The sequence below is a fragment of the Zosterops lateralis genome, assembly GCF_965231275.1.
Source record: "Zosterops lateralis genome assembly, chromosome: 20".
In the NCBI taxonomy this organism is placed as follows: domain Eukaryota; kingdom Metazoa; phylum Chordata; class Aves; order Passeriformes; family Zosteropidae; genus Zosterops; species Zosterops lateralis.
In genome coordinates this window covers 8,612,834-8,636,313 of record NC_139780.1, presented here as the reverse complement: position 1 = coordinate 8,636,313, position 23,480 = coordinate 8,612,834, and the positions used below count along the sequence as shown (strand labels likewise).

The 23,480-nt window shown below is 48.5% G+C and overlaps 3 protein-coding genes across 3 annotated transcripts; 2 read left to right on the top strand and 1 right to left on the bottom strand.

The window, feature by feature from the left end:
• Window positions 1-169: 169 nt before the first annotated feature.
• PMPCA (peptidase, mitochondrial processing subunit alpha) lies at window positions 170-6,089 on the bottom strand (the record flags this gene model as incomplete). The annotated part of the gene is made up of 13 exons (XM_083876032.1): window positions 170-1,620; window positions 1,893-2,037; window positions 2,409-2,471; window positions 2,579-2,669; window positions 3,114-3,232; window positions 3,475-3,567; window positions 3,778-4,041; window positions 4,368-4,468; window positions 4,616-4,710; window positions 5,006-5,088; window positions 5,404-5,483; window positions 5,593-5,870; window positions 6,037-6,089. 13 exons carry the CDS (start codon window positions 6,087-6,089, stop codon window positions 1,451-1,453), a joined length of 1,635 nt encoding a protein of 544 aa, XP_083732158.1. The 3' UTR covers window positions 170-1,450.
• A 149-nt stretch (window positions 6,090-6,238) lies between these two features.
• Window positions 6,239-9,390, top strand: ENTR1 (endosome associated trafficking regulator 1). The gene is made up of 7 exons (XM_083875976.1): window positions 6,239-6,379; window positions 6,457-6,657; window positions 7,113-7,186; window positions 7,339-7,450; window positions 7,715-7,777; window positions 8,352-8,488; window positions 8,758-9,390. Exons 1-7 carry the CDS (start codon window positions 6,251-6,253, stop codon window positions 8,849-8,851), a joined length of 810 nt encoding a protein of 269 aa, XP_083732102.1. The 5' UTR covers window positions 6,239-6,250; the 3' UTR covers window positions 8,852-9,390.
• Window positions 9,391-9,704: 314 nt separating this feature from the next.
• SNAPC4 (small nuclear RNA activating complex polypeptide 4) lies at window positions 9,705-23,026 on the top strand (the record flags this gene model as incomplete). The annotated part of the gene is made up of 23 exons (XM_083876111.1): window positions 9,705-9,870; window positions 10,485-10,534; window positions 10,882-11,058; window positions 11,436-11,558; window positions 12,263-12,341; window positions 12,850-12,931; window positions 13,471-13,575; window positions 14,064-14,136; window positions 14,400-14,564; window positions 14,675-14,822; window positions 15,126-15,232; window positions 15,502-15,596; window positions 15,733-15,827; window positions 16,106-16,191; window positions 16,651-17,055; window positions 17,437-17,526; window positions 17,750-17,972; window positions 18,062-18,132; window positions 18,464-18,547; window positions 18,785-18,812; window positions 19,240-21,275; window positions 21,761-21,894; window positions 22,537-23,026. The coding sequence occupies 22 exons, from the start codon at window positions 9,705-9,707 to the stop codon at window positions 21,881-21,883; spliced, it is 4,611 nt and encodes a 1,536-aa protein (XP_083732237.1). The 3' UTR covers window positions 21,884-21,894; window positions 22,537-23,026.
• Window positions 23,027-23,480: the final 454 nt, after the last annotated feature.

Below are 23,480 nucleotides of genomic sequence, written 5' to 3'. Positions count from 1 at the left end.
TGGTGTGTGTTTGGGTGACCTGAGCCATTTGTCTTCAGCTGGAGGGGTTGGACAGATTTCTCTAATTGTTTGCATTGAACAAAGCATGCTTCACTTGCCAGTTCAGGAGACCCTTGGCAGATAAATTTCAGAACTCTTACTACTTGCTCCAGTTGTTCAGAGGTCTCTTTATTTCCTCACAAGCATACACAACAACTGAACAAGACTTCCACACTGTGGGCTCTGCAGGAAGCAATGCAACGTTTTCTTTGAGTTGCACAAAGAAAAAATGGGGTAAAGCAGGTAACAGCAGCCTCACAGTGCTCTGCTCCCAGCTGGATTGCTCCTCACCATACACATCCAGCAGTGAAGAGCTGCAGTGCAGCTCTCTTGTATATTTTAAACCCATGTAATGGGGGATTATATAAATCCAGTGTTTTAGTCCTCTTTTGAGTCTCCATTTCTTCAGCATGTCACACATGTGGCACTTGACTTTGTGTGATGTAGTGTCTCAGTCAAGATCCTTTTTCTAAACGTTGTGATTGTTATCTTGACTTCCAGCTGAGCCACATCTCTGCTGTGAGACTGATTGTGTCTTTGTTTTGCAAGGCCTTAAGTCCATCTGGGTGACACTGAGGAAATGAGGCACGACTTTAAGGTGAAGCAGCAGCAACTCCTTTAATAACTTTGTATAGAAACTCTGGAGGAAAAGAACTTTTATTCTTTAGCACAGTTCATGTCCAAGTGAAAAACCTAAATAGGACCAATCTCATTCTCAAGTGTCCATTATGTACAGTATTTCTGCAGAGGAACTCCCCAGAAAATTGGTTCTGTCATTGGTCTGCTTTCCTTGGAGCAAGATGATGAAGTTATTTCCAGGTGGGTGACTCCTTGTCAGATGGTGAATTACACTGGTGAAATGGATCCATGATTTGTAATAAAATCTGGATTTTGCAGGAAACTTTTTGCCTAACTTTCACAGGGACAGTAACTAATTCAGTTTGACCAAGTCTTTGTTCCCCTTGGTAACAGTTATAAATATTTTTTGAGTTCAAGGTGTTTAAGGTGCCACACATTCCTCAGGAAGGGCACAGTGGGGCCTCATGTGACAGCCCCACTTCCACTGCTGGGGTGATGAAGAGGCAGCGACTGACTGCTCAGAGATGTGCTTTCATTGGTAGTGATGAATATTTTGGCTTGCTCTGTTCTCCCCAAAGCCAAGAGAAGGGTGTCAACACCCATCTTGTCTTGTCACCTACTCAGAGGGTCAAACTCCTCCTCCAGAGCCAGCGCTGGCTCCTTACACGAGCTCTTCACAGTCCAGTGCTCTGAAGCAGCTTTGCTCAGCTCCACAGCTGCACAGAATGCCTGGGAGCATTAGGGGCAGGGAGGGTGGTACAGCAACATGAGAATAATAAAAAAAAAAACATTAAAAAAAGAAGGGATCTGGGGCCAGGCAGGAGGGGCTGCTCTATCGGAAGAGGCGGTAGAGCCGCGGCAGCCGCCCGTCCTTGCTGGAGAGGGCGGCCTGGATGTGCTCATAGCTGGGCAGGTCTGTCAGGTCACCCAGGGCAGCCACTGCTGGCTTCTTATGCAGCATCTTAGTCACCACCCTCTTGATATCAGCGGGTTTCACCTGACCTGCAGAGAGGAGAAAGGCAGAGCTGTGACGGGTCCATTGTGAACAGCACAAAGCAGATTCAGACCAATGCTCACGAAACCAACTCTGTATCTTCTGTACCATAATTTTCATTTTCTCTTCCTTCTGACTAAAATAAGCCCTGTGTTAGCTTGAATTAAGCTCAGTTGTAAATGCATTTCTCTAGTATTTATGCCCCCAGGCTTTTCAGTACTACAATACTTTAACTGTACCTACAGTTCCCTCAAGGCAAGGCAAAGCATTGTCTACTCACTGATGAGGGCACAGAGCTCATGAGGTAGCTTCCTTGTGTTTGTTGCCAAAACCTGCCTCCCCACATCTTCAAAGATCACTGGCCGAGACTCCAGGTTCATCATGAGCATGGATTTGAGCTGTGTCTTTGCCCTCTCAAGTTCTACCTGCAAATGAGCAGGAAATAAAAAAAAAATCTGGTTGCTGCTCTGTAATACACAATAACATGAAGAGTTCTGCAGACATCTCTCTCTCTTTGTGGATGCATTGTTAATGCTGCTGTATCCTTTTACAGAAATATGTAGCAAAATTATCTGTAAAAATCCATTCTAGGACAGTCAATGCAATGCATTTACAGAATCTCAGACTGGTTTGGGTTGGAAAGGACCTTAAAGCCCATCCACTTCCACCCCATGCCATGGGCAGGGACACCTTCCACTGTCCCAGGTTGCTCCAAGCCCTGTCCAGCCTGGCCCTGGACACTTCCAGGGATTGTTTCAGCTCAAAGACCATCTGCAAACTCCAATGTGCTGCTCACCTCTCCCACTGCTCCTGCCATGAGGATGAATTCCCTGGTGATGATTTCCACCATCTCCCGAACCTGGGGAAAACAGATCACAGTAAGAAGATCAGAACAATGCTGCTTGTGTCCACAGAACTCTATGGTACTGAGTGATGTGGTTACTGTTTAAGTACAGGACTCTGTACCTGTTTTGGATCTGCACTGGCATGGATACACAGGAGACCTGTGTCCTCATAGCTGTGGTGGTAAGAGGTGGCATTGTACATCCAGTGGTGCCTGTGAGTATACAAATAATATCTTAAAATTTAAAACCCAGAATTTACCACATAAAAATGAAACACAGACAGTGAGCATTTTGACTCCTAGGGCATTTCCAGGATTCTCAGCAGTGCAATGAGAATTGTCAGTCCCTGCCACTGATAATTTATGCATGTGGCATCTACTCCATTCTCTCCACTTGAGACCAAACCCAGGACAATGCAGAGCCAATCCTGTTAACATTCCCTGATTAAAGCATGGACAGGACCAGTGGAAGAAAACAGAATTCCTGGTCACTTCTGCCCTTTACTTTCACCCTCTCAAAATGCCAACTGACACACCAGTCCCACGTTCCAAGCAGAACAAACTAATGGAAAGCCTGGTGGGGTTTCCTATTGTTTTTCCATGTAAAGCTGCTACAGGATTGTTTCTGCCACCCCTTAAAGAGCAAGACCAACCAACCTGTTGAGCACATTGAGGTACAGCCGGGTGAACATGCCCTTGCCAGGCCCTCCAGCTGAAAAAGAGCCACCACCTCCCATCATCATGTTTAGCACCGCAAAAGGAATGAAATCGTCCTCCTGGATTGGAACAAAAAAACTCAGGTAATGGCAGAGCTCTCAAGGATCTGGGGTGAGTAAAGGGGAGGAAAAAACCCACACCACAGCACAAGAGAAGTGTGAAGGTCAAGGTCTTCAGCAAATTGTCATGGGAAGTGCTGCTTGTTTTTATGTGCAGCAGTAAAACTGGTAATGTTTGTGTGATGAATGGGATTCTGCAAGTACAAGGCATGCAAAATGAAGGATTTTAGGTTAATACTTACTAAAAATGAGCAGCTTTCTAACCCAATCATGATGTGGGTGAGCTCTGGGATGGGAGTAGGACCCAGACTGACATCTGACATGTCCTTTTCAACCTGTGGGAATGGCAGATGGATTATTAACACCAATTCTCACAGCTGTCATACCCAGTCTGATACATTCCCAATAATTACCACACCACCCAATTAACAGCTGTCATGGCCAGTTTGGGCTCATACTCATAAAATATAACTTTAAAAAAGCAAAAGCCTGTAGAGAAACCAGCAAACCCCAGCAAGGTGCTGGATGCCACCCCCACCACGTACCTTGATGATGCCTCCGGTGTACTGAGCCACGGACCTGTCCACAGCCCTGCCCTGCCCCGAGCCCCACACGGGCTGCACCCCCAGCAGGTATTTCCTGGCACACTCCACCAGGTGCTCGTGCTCAATGCCCACCCCAGCCAGGACCATCCTGTCTGGGGTGTAGTAACTGCTCAGGTACGAGTGCAGCACGTCCCGGTTGATTTTGTCCGTGTTTTCCACGGGGCAGAACCTGTTCAGCCCCACTGTGTTGTCTCTGAAGGCTGCCTAAAAGGGAACAGACACATTAAAGTCACAAGGATCACTTCATTTTTCCCTGAACCCCTTTTTGCTTTGGGATTAAGCCCATGTTTGAGAGAGGAAAAGCTGAGTGTTATAGGTGGGTTTTTTTTAGTTTGGGCTAGGATCTTCCACATGTGGAGAACACTGGATTTCAGAGTGAAAGGGACAGCCAAATTCTCCCATCGCAGAAAATGAGTAACAAAAAAAATCTGCTCTTAGAACAGTCTAAAATTGACCCTGAAGCTGCCAAAAAGCACGAGGAAGGGGATGCAGCAGGAGGTGCAGGCAGGGTGGAATTCCCAGCATGTTACCGCATGGATCATCTCTGTCAGGAGAGGCTCTGGGTCAGGTCTCATATTCAAATCCTCCAGCTCAAACCTTATTGCCATTCGGGTCATCTCGATTTCCTCATCTGCAATGAGACAAAAGAAGGGATGGCATCCCCTCCACAGAACACCAGCTGCTGCAAGGTCACTTCTGGGAGAATTCTGAGCTCTGCAGAGCAAACCATGTGTTGGAAATGGGATTTTTTTTGAGGCAGAGGATTGTGTTGCCAGACCTGATAACCTGGGCTGGAGTGTTACATCAGCCAGCAAGTTGACCACGGTGTCCAGGCCTCTGGCATCAGCAGACACTGCATACATGATGGTGTCCCTGCAGCACAAAACAACAGGTTCTGCACTGAGAAGTCACTTCTGGGGTCAGTCAGTGTCATCTCAGCATCAGGAAATCACAGATGAAGCAGTTTGAATCATTAAATGCTTCTGAAATGAAATAGATCTGAATTTTATAATCCTTTCAGGCTCACTTTTGTAGCCTCCCAGCAGCCCAAACAAATGGATTTCTGCTGCTTGGGAGCAAAAAGTGGCTTTTGCTGCCCCACACCAGAAAAAGAGATCCAAAGTGCTGTCAGTGCCACAACACCCAGGTAAGAGCAGAAGAACCCCACCTGGATGCCTGGCAGTCACAGATGCCTCCATGCTTCTCTAAGGTGAGGAGAATCTCATCTTTGCTGCCAAACTGAGCTGTGGACTAAGAAAGAAGAAGATACCAGACTTATTAATTAGTAAAGCATCAACTGTTTATAACCTGTTTATGTAACCCAGAACATCTTTTACATTCTTTCAGTGAAATGGATTGATCACTACATGGCAGCCTTGGAGGTGAAACCACAAAGACTTCCAAAATATAATTACAGTCGGGATAATTAATAAGCAATTACAATTCTGTGACTCTCTCCAAGCTGTCCCTGCTGTTTTCACAGCTCAGGAGCAGAAAACCCTGCGGGCCAGGCTGCTCTCCCTCCCTGCCCCTGCAGATTTGGAGGCAGTGCAGGGCAGTACTCACAGAGAACGCCAGTTTCTCCAAGAAGTGGGAGATCCCACTGAGGTATTTCGCTTCGTGTCTTGATCCCGAATTCACCAGAACTGGTGCAAAGGAGAGAACAAACCAGGGTGACTTTTCCACCCGCGGGCCCCACAAGCCCAGCCGCAGCTCGGGGGGAGCGGAGGTGACCCGGCCCGGCCCGGTACTCACTGCCCACGGTGCAGAACTGCCCGAACTTGTTCTGGGAGGCGACGCGGAGCCCGTTCTCCAGCACCGTCACCCGCGTCTCGAAGCGCTCCCGGCTCTCGGCGGCCGCGAACACGGCCTTGGGCACGCCGGGCAGCGGGCAGGTCAGCGACACGCTGGGGTAGGCGCCGCCGCCGCTGTAGCTCCGGCCGGCCGCCAGCCCGCACCTGCGGGCACCGGGGACACCGTCACGGCCCGCGGGCGCGCCCCTCCGCCGAGACCGCCACCGAGCGCCGATCCCCCTCCCAGAGCGGGCCCCGAGCGCTGCCGCCCGTCCCCCCGCTGTCCCCGGGGCCGTGCCCTCCTCGCTGTCCCCGGGGCCGCGCCCTCCCCGCTGTCCCCGGGGCCGCGCCCTCCCCGCTGTCCCCGGGGCCGTGCCCGCCCCGCTGTCCCCGGGGCCGCGCTCACCGCCGGGCCGGGCCGTAGGCGCCGCGCCGCAGCCACGCCATGGCCGCCGCCATCTTGCCGCCACCGGGAGCGCGGGGTCAGGGGGCGGGGCCGCGCCTCGGGGGGCGTGGCCTCATGAACGGGGGCGTGGCCTATATTGGGCGTGGTGGTGGAGACGCACGCTCATTGGTCCGCTGCGGGAGGAGGCCCCGCCCCGCCGCGCCCTCAGGCGGCCATGGCGGCGCCGCCGCTGCCGGTGGCGGAGCCGCTGCCGGGGGACCCGGCCGAGCCCAACCCCTTCTCCTTCCGCGAGTTCGTCCGCTCCAAGTCCCGCGGCGGTGACGGGGCGGGCGGTGACGCACAGGTAAGGCCCTGCGCGGCAGCGCGGCCGGGACCTGTCCCGTCAAGACGCCCGGCTCAGCCCCGCTGTCCCGTCCGCAGGCGGCTTGGCCCGGGCCCGTGGTGCCGCCGCTGCCCGCGGTGCCCGCAGAGTCCGGGGACGAGCAGGAGGAGGAGGAAGAGGAGGAGGAGGAGGAATGGAGCGAGAGCTACCAGCCGCTGGCCGTGGAGCAGGCCCACCTGGGCAGCGGGGCGCCCCCGGGCCCGGGCCGTGTCTGCCCCCGGGAGCCGAGCTACGAGCAGGTGAGCGCTGCCCGCCCCCCCCGCGCCTCCCGCTCCGGCCCTGAGTGCGCGCTGCGCTCCCACCCAACTCGGCGTCACACACCAGGAGCTGCCGAGGAAGAGAATCAGGTCTGGAATGTGCTTTTCAGCACGAGCAGGTCCAGTGCTTTCTCTGTCCTGCTGCCCTGCACATGACCCGGGTGACTTCCTCCTGCTCCTGCCCCTTGAGGTCATGTTTATTTAGAATGGGCAGCATTAATTAATTAACATTTGCACTGGTGGTTCACTGCCACATTCCTGTGCCCCACAGTGGTTTCTAGATGGGTAAACGGAAGGTAAAGTTAAGCTTGAATGTGTTAGAAAGCACAAGGATTTCCAGTATTGAAGCTGGATATTCTGTTATTGATCTGGGATTGTTGGTGCTGTTGCAAAAATGTACCTCAGCCCTAATATAATTTTTTTATTTCTTTCTTTAGCTGAAAGAAGAGAATGCTATTTTGAGAAGCAAGATCAATAAGCTTCAGATTCTGTCTGAAACTCAAGCAGACAAGTGAGTGAGAAGAATTCATTTTCCTTATAACACGAACCCATGAGATTCTTGATCCTTTCCCAGAATTCCCTTCCTAAAGTATTTAATGGTACAAGTGCTTACTCTTATTTTTATTACCTTATAAGAGTGTGCCATCTCTTATATTTTTTAAGGATGAGGAAGCTTGAGAAGAAGCTTCAGGAAAACAAAATCAAAGAAGAAAAAGAAGCACAGGATTTGGAAGCAATGGTGCAGCACGTGGAGCAGAATCTCCAGCTGATGACTGTAAGTGTTGGCTTTAGGTTTAGATCACATGTCAGAAGAAATTCCTCCTGTGAAGGTGGGGAGGTTCTGCACATCCCAGAAAGGAGCAGTGAGGAAGGAAGGAGGGAGCTGTTCCTACCTCCTAAAACATTCAGAATGCAGTGTGGTGTAACACAAACCATATCCCTCCAAGTTCTGTGCTGGCATCACTCATTCCCACATAGCTCAAGCTGCCTGGTTTGCCCTCAGCACCCTGTGGTTTCAATAATCTCTGTTCTGTTGCAGAAAAGGGCTGCCAAAGCTGAGAACTGTGCTGCCAAACTGAGGCAGGAGAACGCCCAGCTCCAGGTACAGCATTGCTGGGGCTGCAGGGATACATCTCACTATTGGGCCACTGGAAAGGATGTGGCAAGGGGTTTTCAGGTTCTGAAGAAAATGTTTTCAGGTTCAGTAAAGGCTTAGGAGAGACTGGGAGGGCCTGGATGGTGCCAGACTCTTCAGCGGTGCCCAGTGACAGGATGAGGAGCAATAGCCAGGAACTGAAATGAGGAAAAACTCCTTTCCATGAAGGGTGGCAGAGCCCTGGAGCAAAATGTCTGGGGAACGTGTGGAATCTCCCTCTCTGGAGACACCCAAAGCCACCTGGAAATGTTCCTGTGTCACCTGGCAGGGGGTTGGACTGGATACATCCAGAGGTCCTTTCCAACCCTGACCCTCATTCTGGGAAGACATTCCCTCCAGGCAGGTTATATGGGATCTAGTCACTCCTTATTACATTATTTTATTGTATTTGCTGTCTAATCATTAGTTAATTATTACACTCCACACCCATACAGCTGCTGTGTGACTGTTTTCATCAGCTGTAGATTATCTGCCGGAGCTCTGCGGGTGTTTGACGCGGATTTTTGCCCGTTCCTCGCAGGCCGAGCTGAGGAATTGCCGTCTGGAGAAGGAGGAGCTGCGGGCGGGGCAGGCGGGGCTGGCCGCGGCCAAACACAACGCCGAGCTGGCGCTGCAGCTCCTGCTGCAGGTCACAACCAGCTCCCGAGCGTCCCTCAGGTGAGCGGGGCTCTCCTCACCCCCTCCGGGCACTCGGAGAAACCTCCTCAGTGGGGTTTTATCAGGATTTAAATTCAGGGGGTTGTGTTTTGTGGCAAAGGATGTTTCCATACCTGCCATGTGTTCTCCTCCAAGTGGAGGTAGTAGAAATAACTGGGAGTCTCTGAGTTTCCAGGCCTGATAAAATGCTGCTTGATAAATCACAGAATGTGGGAAAACTCCCAAAACTGCTTGTCCTCACATCTAATACTGTATCTCACCCATTCCAGGCAGCTGCTGTCTGGAGCAGAATCCCTGCAGCTCATCGCCGACCTCCTGAAATCCATAGACAGAATCTCTGAGGTGTCAGAGGATGGGCAGTGAGTGACTCACACCACACGGAGGACTTTGTTTTCGTACGGAAACCATTACTAAAAAGTGAATTTTTGATCTTTGGCCTCATTTCCACGCGCCAAACTGCAGCCCTGGCTTCTCATGGATCCCTGAACCCGGAACGGACCAGGATTACAGCGCGGTTCCTGCCGGGCTGGGACCGCGGCCCCTCCTCCCGGGGCAATTCCCCGGGGTTTTGGCTGGAGCTCCCGTTGTTCAGAGCTCTGGCTGTGGAGGGGAAAGGCCCGAGGATCGGCCGGTGGTCCTGGTGTCCCGGTGCCATTAAGGGCCGTGTCGCGGTGCCGCGGTCCCGTTCAGGCCGTGTCCTGATGTCCTGGTGCGGTTCCAGGTGCTGTCCCGGTGCCGTTCCGGGCCGTGTCGCGCTGTCCCGGTCCCGTTCAGGCCGTGTCCCAGTGTCCCGGTGCGGTTCCGGGTCGTGTCCCGGTGTCGCGGTGCCGTTCCGGGCCGTGTCGCGCTGTCCCGGTGTCACTGAAGGCCGTGTCCCGCTGTCCCGGTCCCGTTCAGGCCGTGTCCCGCTCTCCCGGTGCGGTTCCGGGCCGTGTCCCGGTGCCGTTCTGGCCGTGTCGCGCTCTCCCGGTGCGGTTCCGAGTCGTGTCCCGGTGCCGTTCCGGGCCGTGTCGCGCTGTCCCGGTGCCGTTCCGGGCCCAGCCCGGGCCGGGCTCTGCGGGGCCCCGGTGCCGCCCCCTGGCCGTGCACGTGCGGCGAGCCCCGCTGGGATTGGCCGGGCGGTGTCACGTGCCGGGTCAGCTGACCCGCGGGCGCAGCGGCGATTGGCGGGTCGGGGGGCCGGGCCCAGCGCAGCCCCGGGAGCGGCGGTGCCGCCATGTCCCGCGGGCCGGGCCCGGCCGGGCCCCTCCGCTCCCCGCAGGGCCTGGACCTCGATGCCGAGCGGGAGAGGATCCGCCGCCAGATCGAGCAGCTGGAGCGCAGCCTGCAGCCCGGCGGGGCCGAAGTCCAGCTGGCCGTGTGCGACTCCAGCCTCATCTCCGGTACGGGTTCGGGGAGTTCGGGGCGCTCCCCGGGCGGCCGCCGGTACCGGCGCTTTGCACGTTCCCTTTACACCCAAATACCGCCAGCGGTGAAACCGCGGGGCCTCAGCGGGGCCCACGAACCGCCCTGTGAGCCGCAGTATCCCCCAGCGCTCCCGCGGCTCCTGAAGTGCATTTTCCGAAGGCAGGAGGAGTCGGTGACCGCTGGAGCGGAGAGGCTTCACCCGCCTGTGTTTGCACCGTCCGGCCCTGGGGAGCGGCTGCCACAAACCCGCACCACTAAACCCGGGTGGTGCCCAGGGGCTGCTCCTGCCCGGTTTGTGTTTCTGATGTTCACCTGGGAGCCTCTCGTGTGCAGGACGATTCAGCTTTGTTGTAGTTACCCAGAGCTGCTCTTTTTTCCCTCTTCCAGAACAACAACAGCAAAACCATAAGTGGAGTATAATTAAATAAATTTTTTACTTGATAACGTTGTCAGTAGCCAAACCCACTGATGGTTGTGCCTGAGATCCTTCTGGTGCTTTTTACTCTGTGCTTTAATTGAAAATATTTGGGTTTAAAGCTTTCTATTTACCCATTACAATCAGCATTTTTGTGTTTTGTTTGTCTGACAGATGATGATGATGATGATGATGAAGATGGTGAAGATTCTCATGCTGAAATGGTAATTGTTTTCCCTTTAAGTATATATTTCCAGCTGTGTATTGAAGGGAACAGGAGAAAGAGAAACCTCACCCTCCTCTGGGGAAATCCAGGCAATTGCCTTGGCTTTGTGCTCAGTAAAAGGTGGATTTTGGGTATTCCTGCCCAGGACTTGGTTACTCAGTGTCAGAGATCCCTTCCTGTGCCAAGTGCAGGGCCAGAGGCCTCCCTGCTCTGTGTGCCTGCACACCCCACAGGCTGTGGGCACACAGCAGGGTCAGCTGAGTTACTGAACTGATTGATACAGACCTGCTTTTCAAACATCTGTTTTTTCTCTGTTTTCTCTCTAAATGCCTTATTTGCCTCCAGGAGGTGGAAATAGAAGAAGACAGTGAGGATGATGAGGATGATGATGATGATGATATTATTGAAAGCCTGCCCCAGGATCCAGAAACCTGCCTGCAGATGAACCATGTGTACCAAGAAGTTATCAGGGAAAAGATTGAGGAAGTGGAGCTGCTCATTGCACAAAACAAAGAACAGCAGGTGAGCAAAGCAGGAGTGAAATGCTCATTTCTGTGCTTTGCTGGGTTGCCATTTGCCACTCTTCCTTCCCCTCAAGCCCAGGATTCAAGTGGTTTATTTAACTGATGATTCCATGCTTTCTTACAATAAAAAAATGGGTGGTTTACATGTTATATTTTAGCTTGTTGTGGCAAGTTAATATTTTATTAATCTTTTTAATCATCTGCACTGTGCATACTCAGAAAGTTCCAAATCCTGCCTTTAATTCTTGTACTGATTTTAGAGTCTGGTGCTGCAGGTTTGAACCCTGGGATGTTTGTGAGGGCTCAGCAACTGCTGTCTGAAATCAGGAGCTTGGAGGAGACACTGATGCTGTTCAATTCATTCTTGTATTGCAGAAGGAAGTCATAGCTGAGCTTGAAGGTTCCAAAACATCCAAGGCAGGAGATGGCAGAAATCTAGGAAATGTGTTTTTGGGTCATTTTATGAAGCCATACTTTAAGGATAAAGTAACAGGAATTGTAAGTAAATATAAGCAGCTTCCAGAGTGTCTTCAGTGATGGATGTACATTGTAATGTGTTTAAACTGTTCTCATTTCAAGTGTGTAACTGAATGTCACTCCTCAGCCTGAAACCTTTTTCCTCTCACTTGTCACTCTCCCTTTTTTGGAAATGTCTGTTCAGGCCTGTGAGTTCTGAGGAGTGGAATTGCAGCCACCAGGGGCTTGAATGTTCTTGGGTTTAATTTAACTTTAATTGTCTTAATTTCCATGACCCAATTCCATACTGCTGTTTGAAGCATTCACTGAAATCTGATTGAGAACAAAATTCTGGTTTTGTTTTTTTTTTCATATTTTCTGGAGTAATTATTAGAACTTTTTTTTTCATATCTTTTTAAAAGGCCATCAGCAAAAGGAAATCTTGGCTTTTTGTGGCAGCCAAGATGTCAACTATCATCATCCATGTATTAATATATTCAAGCAGTTACTGGTAATATTTCTTATTTAGTGGTAATATTTCTTGTTTAAATGCTGAAAAATATTTCATCATTTAAATGATGTACCTGTGAGCTCTTGCTAACAAAGGTAACTAAGCAGTCTGAGTGTGACAGTTTGCACAAGTTTGAGTTTCCAATTATTTTTTTAGCAGTTCATGCTGAAGTTTTAAGAAGAAACAGTAGTTTTGTCTGACTTTCAGTATATCTAACCCTTCTAATCCTCCTCAGGGCCCTCCTTCCAATGAAGATGCCAAGGAAAAGGCAGCTCAGGGCATAAAATCCTTTGAACAGCTGCGTTCAACCCCGTGTAAGTAAGTCTGGGTGCTGTTCTAGAAGAGCTATAATATGTACATATTCATATAACAAATGTATATATTCATATTGTTAGTGTGTGTGTGTTCCTATTTGCAGTTGAACATCAACACCTCTGACTGACTCACAAAAAAGTTATTAAAAGGGAATGGGGTGCTCTATAAATTATTGTGTTGTGTCATTAATGACTCCTTTTCAGTTTGTTCTGCTGCATCAGCTTGAGCACTCCTAAACCAAGTAAGGTGGTGCAAGGTTGGTGCCCAGAGGAGGGAAGTTCGGGGGACACCTGCAGCTCCAGATGCTCACAGGGGGTTCCTTTATTGGGGTCTCTTTGGAGATCCCAATTAAACTGAGCCAGAGGCTGTGCCTTGCCCAAGTCTGACAGGATGTTGGTGATTTAGGCAGGGAATTCTCACTGCAGAGCTTGAGGACACTCCCAGGGGTGCTGGGAGCAGTCTCCTGGTAGTTTTGCACTGATGTCCGGCTGCTCTTCTCTTTTTTAGGGAGAGATTCAGAGAAGACTCTGCTGCAGCAATCCGTGGTGAGCGACCGCCTGCAGCGCCTGCTCCAGCCAAAGCTGCTCAAGTGAGTGCTGCCCAAAAATCCTCTTCTCTCTGCTGAGAACATTGCATGGGAAAGGAGGCGAAGGGAGATGGGGAGATTCCACCTTCCTCCAGCAAGTTGCTGTGTTAATTGCTTGTGTTTGTGGGGTTTTACAGACATCTATTTCTTCCCATTGGCACTGTGGTGTAACTTAAAATACTTTTCAGGGCTTGAAGGTGAAATTGTGATACGTGGTGAGGCCTAATGGTGTGTCCAGCAAGGGGTTTCTGTGCTGGAGCTGGCACAGGCTTTTAAGGCTGTTGCAGCAACCATTGGTTCTCTGTGTAAACACCAAAATGGTTTATCTGAAACCTGTTGTGGGTCAGGGATTGCACTGAAGGGGCAAAAATATGACAATGAGTGTGCCTGGTGGGAAAAGCTGGGAGAACAGTTTTGTGTGTAAATAAAGTGAAGGGAGAAATAATACTGATGGGGGAGGTGTCTCTGCTGTCCATCTTCTGGTGGCAGTGACCTCATTCCCATCTGTCCTATTAAGTAATGATAAAAATGTCTTTGAACAGGTTGAGTTATTGGAATCAGAAACTGGAGAAAGTGAAGACTGAAACAGAAAAACAGATCTTGGAAAAACAAATCAAAGAATTGGAGCAAGAAATAGAATCAATTAAGTAAGAAGTCTTTCTATATTTTTGGTGAAAAGTGAAATGCCTTAGAGTTTAGCTCTAAAAGTTCCCTCCTTCTGCTTCCAGATGGGTCATTGGTATTGGGTTGTAAAAAATTAGGTGCTGTTGTGGCTATCAGCTCTATCATCTCTAAGTTCTTTACTAAGAAATGTGTTTGGGTCTTGATACACAAAATCTAGTGTCTGCACCCAGTAAAGAGGTTCTGCTTTAAATAGTTCTTACTTTAGCAACAAAGGAGCAGAGCTCTGACTTTTTTTTTTTTTTTCCTTTTTTTTTCATATTTTGCTCATGAACAAACTTAGAGCAACGTATTTGGATATGGCATTAATCGTTCCTCCTGCTAATCCAAGTGTTCGGTTCTTGTGGAAGTCAGGAACAGGTGGGAGGAGTGAGATGAAGCAGGTCAGGAAGACAAAGTGTTGCCTTAACTATTTAATATGATTCTTTCTTCCTCTTTGTACCTTCTGCTTTAGCCAACTGCCAGAAAGCGACTTAATAGGAAACAGATTTGATGAACATGACTGGGACAAAATTTCAAACATCCATGTGAGTTGGGGGATCAGCATTTTATTGCTTCTGATATCTGTGTCCTTCCTCTTGAGAATCATTTGACCTGGTTTGCATCCAGTGTTTCCATCTTGCATTTCTCCAAGTTGCTGTTAACTGATCTCAACTTGTTAAATTTGGTGATTTAATTCTGGAAAACTGGGCAGTAAAACATATCTGGAATGCAAATTATTGGTTTTCCTCTTTGTCCAGGTATCTAATCCCAGCTATGAAACTAAACATATTTTTGTTGTTTCTTTTAGTTTGATGGACAACGTAGCTCAGAAGAACTGAGGAAGTTTTGGCAAAATTGGGAGCATCCAAGCATCAACAAAGAGGAATGGACTGAGGGGGAAATAGAGAGGCTGAAGAAGATAGCTGCTAAACACAAGTGCGTGGACTGGCAGACCATTGCCCAGGAGCTGGGGGTAAGGTCTGAGCAGGAAAATTGGTTCATCCTGTCTTTACTTTGCCTTTTGTCAGGTTTAAAAAACAACATTAATACTAATTAACTTCTCTCTGTTTTCCTTGTATTAAGACAAACAGGACAGCTTTCCAGTGCTTGCAGAAATACCAAATCTATAACAAAGATTTTAAAAGGAAAGAATGGACCAGAGATGAGGATGAGATGCTTTTAGAGCTTGTTCAAGAGATGAGAGTGGGCAACCATATCCCATATAAGAAAAGTAAGTGACCCACAAGTGACAAACCTTTCATTCACCTGGAATGCTTTACTCTTTCATTCTCTTTTCCTTGGTGGAAGCTGTGATCTCTGCCTTTCCTGTACCTACCTGAAAGTTTCATTATATCAGCAAGAATTAGTATCTCTTGGAACCTTTAACCATGTTGGAAATTTGGCTGAAACTGGCTGAGCACCATTTTTTAAGAGATTGAAGTGCTGCTTATGGCAATCACTGCTTACAACTGTTGTCCAGATAAAGGGAGAAGCATTAATTACGACAAAGTTAAATAAACCTTTTAATTTCCAGTTGCTTATTACATGGAAGGAAGAGATTCTGCTCAGCTGATTTACCGCTGGACAAAGAGTGTGGACCCCAACTTGAAGAAAGGACCCTGGACACCAGAGGAGGATGATGTAAGCTCCATTCTCTGGGCTTGGAATTGCAGGGTGGGAATGTTGGAGTGCTGAGGTGTGGCATGGCTGTAGATCTGAGCTTTAGCAGTGGCACAGAGGAGTGTAAAACAGACCAAGGTGGGCGTGTCACAGCTTAAGAGGGCTTAGAAGCTCCTATACAGTTTTGTGCAGAGGTTTGGACAAGAAACAAATAGAACTGCTGCTGTCTCAGGCCTGTTGGGGTTGATACTGGTGAGGATGTCAGTTCTTGCTTTGTCTGGTGCACACAGATGCTGATGGCTGCAGTTGAGAAGTACAGGGAGAAGGAGTGGTACAAAATCCAGACAGAAGTGCCGGGCAGGAGCGACTCCCAGTGCCGGGAGCGGTGAGTTCAGGCCAGGTACCAGCCCCTTAAATAAGGGACTAGGAATGCTGCTTTTCTTCAGCCTTGGAGTGCAGTGATGATCTGATTTTGACAAGCATGATTTAATGTTCCTGGCTGTAATGTTTTCCTTTTGAAGGTATTTAAAAGTATTGCACTGGGATTTAAAGAAAGGAAAGTGGAGCTCGGAGGAAGCAGAGCAGCTGATTGAACTGGTTGAAAAGCATGGCCTGGGTAGGTGTTCCTGTGGCTTAATATTTAGAAGTTTAGAGCTGTCATTGAGATTTTCTCTTCTTTTCGTTGTAAGCCCTGCAGGCTCTGCTTTGCACTGATGACTGCAACTTCTTTGTATTGTGTATTGTGGGTATGAAGGATTTGAGATCCATTCATGCAGTAACTCTGTCCCTCATCCAGGGAAATGTACAATATGTGTGTAATGGTTGCATTGAAAGGCTTGTTGCTCAGTTTGTGGCACAAATAAAAATGTTCTGCCTCCTCTGCATCCTTTTCAGGTCGCTGGAGTAAAATAGCTTCAGAGCTGCCACACAGGACTGGCTCCCAATGCCGGAGCAAGTGGAATATCATGATTGGCGCTAAGGTACTGTGCAAATCCTGCTGTGTCACGGTCCCATCTCTTCAATTAAATTTCTCTCAACTAAAAGTGGATTCCTGTGAAATCAATAAAAAAATTGACACTGATTTCACACAATCAGGGGTTTTGTTGTGGATTTCACAGTTTAATTTTTCGGTGGATAAAGCAGCCTTTGTTCTGAAGGGCTGAAGTTAATTTGCTATATATTTGTATATTTTCCAGAATTCTTTCCTGCCTTGAAATGCCTGTAAGGATGGGATATATATAGGTTTTCATGTCTGTACCTCATGAGTTGCCAGTTTTGATCCCAGGCACTCAAGAAATTCTGGCTGCTTAAGACCATATTGAAGATGGTCTTGTTTCCAAAATCTTGTTTCCTTTAGAAAAGGAAACTTCTTGATTTGAGAGAGTTGCAATCCAGAGATGAAAACTGACTAAAACTTGTGTATGCTTGTTTTGATCAAGAAAAAAAGATCTGGGGCGACCAAACAGCACCATCCTTATGACAGCTTCAGCCCTTCAGAGAGCAGCAGTGAGGAGGATGAGCAGCTGGAGCTGGAGGATGGCTCAGAGGAGGAGGAGGAGAGCAGCACCATGAGCAAGAAGGAGCATCCAATCCCCAGCATTGACCTGTGGATACCAACAGGGACAGACACGCAGGGGGCAATCAGAGAGATATACCAATTCAAATATCTGCTCCCTACTGCCAAGGCTGGTGCAGGGAGCAGCTGCAGTGACATTCCAGGGGCAGGATGTGACAGTGACAAAGCTGCTGATGAATCATGTGAGCTGAACACCGTGCTGAGGGGCCTTGCAAACGCCTATGCCACAGACATGGTGGTGAGGGATCCAGCAGAAGTGATAGCCAAGGTGAGCTGGGATGGGAGCTTGGATCAAAAGTTAGAAGGAAAGTGCACCTGCTGCACTAAGGGCAGGATGTGATGAGCAGATAACACCTTGCTGATCATTCCCTTGTACCGTTAAGTCAAAATATGTGAAGATCATTACCCAGTAAATTCTGGTTATTAGGTTTTTGGTAGATTTCTCACACAAAAGTTTTTATGAAATAGGTGTTTGGTGTTGTGATGATGCAAAAGGATTAACTGTAAAGGTCTTCACTTCAGAGTTGATTTAATTTAATATGGTATCTTCAACAGCAGGAACGTTGAAAACTTGTACCTGCTGTGCACATCCAATGCGAATAATTTTCTTTGAGTGACTTTCCCTTCTGTCTTGTGCTTTTATCTTCAGGCTTCCCAGTGTGGAAAACACGTGCTGCGGGTTAGCCTGAAGGACATGAGAATGATCTTAAAGAGAAACACAGCCTTCCAGAGGAGACTGGTGAGTGCCTCTGGTGTCTTGTCTGCTCTTGTGACGTGAGCACTGCCAGGCTGTGCTTAGTAGGAATTTTATACAATCATAGCCCTTGCACTGTAATCCCAAGAGGAGAAGCTCACAGTTTTTTGTCCTAACTGCCCTGTGAATGGTTTGTCCTGGGACTAATGGCAGAACCTTCCTAATGCAAACTCTTAATTGTGTATTTTTTCATGCATGGTAATTAAAGATGCTGCAACCTCCTGCCGGACGTTTAGCCAAGCCCCCTGCAGTGGGTGCAGCTGTGAGCCAGGGTGAGGAGCTGGCAGAGATAGCTGAGTGCCATAGCAGGGACCACTGGGGGAGGCTGAGCCTGGACAGGAAGCTGCTGATGGCAGTGACCCCTTGGGTGGGCAATGTGCTGCTGCCCTTCACTGTGCAGACTGGGATGATGGCTTTCCACAACACAAAAGGTACTGAGAACCCATCCTGCCTTTGTCTCTCCTTTCTGATGTCTTCTGAGTGAATTCCCAGCTGATTTTCGTGTTGGATTTCTTTCCAGCTGCTGCTATTCACGAGAAGATGAAGTCAGTCAGTCTCACCAGCACACCCCTGTTTGCACTGCTCATTCAGGTAAGTTTTACTGTCTAAATATAAGCATTATCTGCTTTCAAACAGTGAGAGTCTTTATTTTTCAGTATTTGAGGCTTAAATAAATAGTTTATCTTTGTTTCTTAAACAAATAATCTAATTACTGGACTAATCTGCCCTCATGGTTTGCATATGAAGTTTCTTAAATAAATTCTGCATCCAAAGTCTGATCCTGCCAGGGCTTTTTCTGCGAGTGTAAAAATACCCCCAGAATCTTGCACATGAAGCATGTCCCCTCTATCTTGCTTTGTCACTGACCCCACCAAAACGTTTTTGTTCTCATTTAATTGTTAATGAAGCTCTCACCTTGCAGCTTTTCCAGATTGATACCAAGGGCTGTATGAACACTATTAAGGAGAGGAGGCTGAGGCAGTTGGAGCTGCTTAAGGCTAATCAGGTATTGTGTTTTTAAGCTTTTCCCACTGAAGTCTTGACTAAGATAAGCACTTTAATTGTGTGGCCACACAGTTTATATGTGTGTTAGCAGGTTTTTTTTGGTTCAGAGGCAGAATAAAATGCTGGCTGTGTGGCCATTTGTTCAGGAGGTGGCAGATGTGGGTTTGATTTGCATCTGTGCTGTTTTAATCATCTTTAAATTTATCAGAAGTATAATTTAATTTACTTTTTTTTACAGGCTTCCCAAAATACAGAGACTTCTTCAGGTATCTAGCAGAACATTTATTTTTATGATGTGCAAGAGCTTTCACGTAATTCATCACTGTTACATTAATAGCCAGTTTAACTGAAGGAGAACTTTGGAGACAAAGCTGCATTGTCATGCTCATTTTTGCTAGCTCTTGGATCTTTAAACATGTTCCCCTTTGGTAAGGACTGGAAAAAACTCTGGAGGGCTGGAGAACCAGTGGCACTGGACCAGTTCAGTGGGGTGTTAGGGTGCATTTCTGGCCCATCTCTGATTTCTGGAGGCAGTTACCCCTTGTTCAGTTGTGGGGACATGGCTTGGTTAAATCAGGACTGTAGTGCTGTAGGAATTCTCACAAACAGGAAATTTTTTCCCCCTTCCTTGATGTTTAATGAGAAATGGCTTTTGGAAATACTGTTCATTCACTGTCATTTTCTCCTCTGCAGGCAACTCACCCCAGGCTTGTTCTCAGGGGAATTCCCAGTGGGGCATCCCAAAGAATGCTTTCAGGAGATCTTCTGCTTTGAGAGCCTCAGAGGGCTGTTCTCCAGCTGTGCAGAGAGCTCCCCCAACCCAATGGCAAAGGCAGAAGCCCAAAACTGTCTTGGAATTGCTGCGAGAGAAGCGTTTAAGGAAATGGCAGGCCATGAGGGCTCTGCAGAGGACAGTGCTGGTTGCCCCACAGGTGCTGGTTTCAAGGCCTCTGATAATCCAGCACCCACCACAGCAAATCATTCTGTCTGCACAAGCAGGCAGCCAACCTGCAGCAGCTGCTGGGACAGACAGACAGGTATGGGGTTCACCAGTGCCCACAAGGACTCCTGCTGCAGGTTCTCCTTCTGCTCTTGTGCCTGAAAACCATTCCTCAGCAGTGCCAGAAACTGGGGAAAGCCCTGGTTGCTCACAAGGGACAGATCTACAGCCAAGTAAGAAACTAAAAGAGGAAGTTCTGGAAAGCAGCCCTGGAGGAAGGGTTTCTCCAGGTGTGAATCCTGCTGCAGCAGGGAAGGCCCCAGCCCAGGGAGGGTGCAATGGTCAGGTCACAGCCAGTAGCTTGGCTTCAGCAGTGTTGCAAAACCAGGCTTTTGTGCCTCACCAGATGACAGTGGTGCCTCTTGGCCTGGAGTCTGGCCGATTGTCCCGTTCCACACCAGTCACCTGTGAGCTGAATGAGCCACAGCAGAGGCCAGTCAGCCTGCTGCCTGCTCTTGTCACTCCACCAGCTGCTTCTCCCGTGATTCCCAACAGCATCCTGCCCTTCAGGTGGGTTGTAACCCCCCAGGGACTGCTCCCCAGCACTGTGCAGACTGTGGTGTGTGCCCCCCAGGTAATGCCAACTGCTGCTGGGACAAGTCGGTGTCAGACAACTGTGACTTCCAATGGGAATGTCTCTGGTTTGGGAGGGACTCCTCAACCAGCTGAAGCAAATCCACCTCACCCCAGCAGTGCAGAAACAAAAGGGCCAAAATCCCTGCTGGCAGGAGTTCCTGTAGGAAAGGCAGCTGAGCAGTCCGCAGTTCCACCTGTGACCTCAGTGGGTCCTGGATGCAGCACATCCATCAATTCTGTTGTAACCCCTGCATGTTCAGATGGCTCCTCCAAGGCTCCAGGCTCCCCTGCAGCTCCAGCGGCCAGCCCAGCCCTGTGTGCTGTGATGCTGCCCCAGGCACAGCCCCCTGCCAGCACCCGGGGCTCTGACCCCCAGCCTGTGCCCAGCCTCACCACCTTGGGAAGGAGCAGCAACTCCATCACAGCAAATGGACCATCCATTCCAGACAGCATCAGGGAAAGGGTTGTGCTCTGGCCAGGGGCTGCAGCTCCTCACAACAATGTCCCAGGGAGCTCTGGTTGTTCTGGTGCCCAGGCACGGAGGAACAGACACATTGCCTCCAAACCACCCAGTGCTGACGTCCCCCCACAGCCAAGCACTTCCAGTGCACAGAATAATCTCCTTGACTTCAGCCTGATCTCCCTGGAGGATGAGAGGGTGGTGAAGGAGTGGCTGAGTGGGAAACAAGGGGTTCAGGTGCCATCACTTCAGACCAAGCTGCCTTATCTGCCACCTTTCCTCTGCACCATAAAAACCCTCTCAAAGCTCCTTGTGCAAAAAGCAGCTCTGGAAGAGCAAGCAGCCTCTCTCCTGCCCTCTGAGGCCCGTGGGGATGGGGGCACTGGGGATGTTTTTCATGCTATTGGAGAACTGGTGCAACAGAAACTGGGTGATAACCCTGCTTACCTCCTGCTGAAAGCCAGATTCCTGGCAGCCTTCACACTCCCAGCTGTCCTGGCAACTCTGCCTCCTCCTAGAGTGAGAACAACTCTGCCAGCCTTCGGGAAGGAAGATGAGGAGAGTGATGACGAGGAGTGGCAGAGTGAGAAAATGTTTGAGGAAGAGAGTTGTGGGAATGAATTAACAGGAGTATGGGAGGACTGGAGACTTCAGGATGAGCCTGGAGACAAAGATGCCAATTTACTAAATCAGGTAAAACAGATTCCGGGGGCTAAAAGCAGAAAATTCTTGCCAGATAAATATTGCATTGGATTCCAGGGGGAAGTCCCCACTGTTCTTAAGTGTAGCAGAAATTCAGTCCTTTTGAATAAACACAGTTCTACAGCTGATGAAAGGAAAAGCTCTGCAGCTTAGCTGCAGAAAGCCCATGGTTTATGTAGCACCTTAAACTTGCCATGACAGTTCCTAGAAGTGAGTATTAAATCTCCCTTCTCCCTTGTGTTTATAATCTGCTGCCCTGACACCTGCATTTTTGAAATCAGGCCTTTGTTTTCACTCTGTAAATGGATGTTCTGTGCCTTCTTTGACATTGGTAATGGAATGTTGTCCCATGCTTCATTTTGAAGGCCAATGAATGATTGTTTTAGAAATCTTGCTAAGCTCCCTAAATCAAAAAGGTGGCTGAAAGGGTTATTTGTAATTTTTGTGGTGTTGATCATCTCCTGCTTCTGTTGCAGGGCGTGAGGGATGAGGAGAGCCCTGCTCTGTCTGCCTTGGGCTCCTGCACTGATGTAGCTGATGTCAGAGGTCCCCAAATCAGGAGAAGTGCCCGCTGCAGGAAGAGGAGGAGGAGGTTTTGAGGAGGAAATGTGTTAGTAGCTCCTTGGTGGTTTGTACGTCTTGCTGAGAAGCTGAACCACATTTTTCTGTGGTTCAGCTCAGACAATGAATCATGACCCCAGGAAAGGACCGAAATGATCTCTGCTCTTGTTCCCTGAGGACAAAGAGTTCTACAGTCACCATCAATCACAGCCTAAGGCTGATAATATTTTGGAGAGAGGGGAAGTTGATGTCTGTATGATAAAATTATATATAAACTCATGAAATTCAAACATTTGACAGCCTTTTAGTTCATGCCCTGAACCTTACTTAGTATACACCCAGAGTGCTAGTTGGTAGCACTCTACAGGCTTGACAGTGGAGTTTTTCTTTAATACTTCATCTCTGGGCAACTTGATGGGGTTTTGGGGTTTATTTCCCCTATTTGGCTCCATTTCTGCAGTTACAATGGGTCACCTTCTGCAGGGTACAAATGGGTGATGTCCTAATATCTGCTGAGGCTTTTGGTGCACTGGATGGAATGAACATGAACAGTGTTTGACTCACACGGTTGTCAGATGAGACTGGTTGGGGATTTTTTTTTTTTCTTGAAAACTCATTTTAGAAACACCAAAAGGGCAACTTCCCTGTAAAAATGCTGTGGCTGATAGGAGCTGTTTGTGCTTTGTTACAGGGGTCACTGGGATGAGCTCTGCCTTCCTGCATGGCAGTAGCAGATAATCTTTGCACTGTTCACTTTTACCACCTCCAATGCTGACTGGATGGACCTGAGGAAGAAGAAAATGCTGGATTGATTTTCCCATCCCTCAAAAAAATCTGCATCTTTAGGCAAGGTGTAAAAATGGAAGGAAATTGGCTGGAGGGAAATCTTTCAGGCACAGACTTCTGCTCTTTCAAACTCCCACCTGCCATAGATGCTGAGGGGGAATATTGCTGGAAATCTGGGGGAACAAGCAATGGTGGTTATTTATTTCCTTCTTGTGTTAGCCCCTATTTATGTGAATGTTTATCCATGTTCAGAATATGTTAATTAGGTGTTTTTTAGTGTTGTGACAGTGGCTTTGCTTGGTAACTGACTGAATACTGTGGAATAAGCATCAGATTACTTTTGTATCAAAATGACTCTTTATTTGTTGAAATACAGATGTTTTATTTTTCTCACTTAAAAATTACTGATGTGTTCTGTGTGGTTTTTTAATTCCTGGTAAATAGTGCTTTTAATAATGTATGTATGAGAGTGATTGCTAATGAGAAAAATGAAGTTTTCAGGCTGCATGAAAAGCAGGGAAAATGGGGGGAATGAATATTCATGTGCCTAAAACTGCAGGATTGAATTAGGATTCTTTCTTGATTCTTCCACAGCCTGCCCTATACAGACATCACAAATCCCTTTAAAAAAACTTGTTTCTTCATTTATAACCCAGCAATTTCTGTCTCGCAGAGAGGTGCAAGGTTAGCTGAGGCAAAGCTGATAAAATCTAGAGGAAAAGTGCTGTGAAAGCTTCATTCCACTGCACTGACTGAACTTCCCAGAGTGTAGTGGGGAGTTGGGAGTTTGAGCTTTTCCACAAGAGCTCTTCAGGCAGAGCTGGGGGCAGAGGGTCTCTGGGTTCCAGT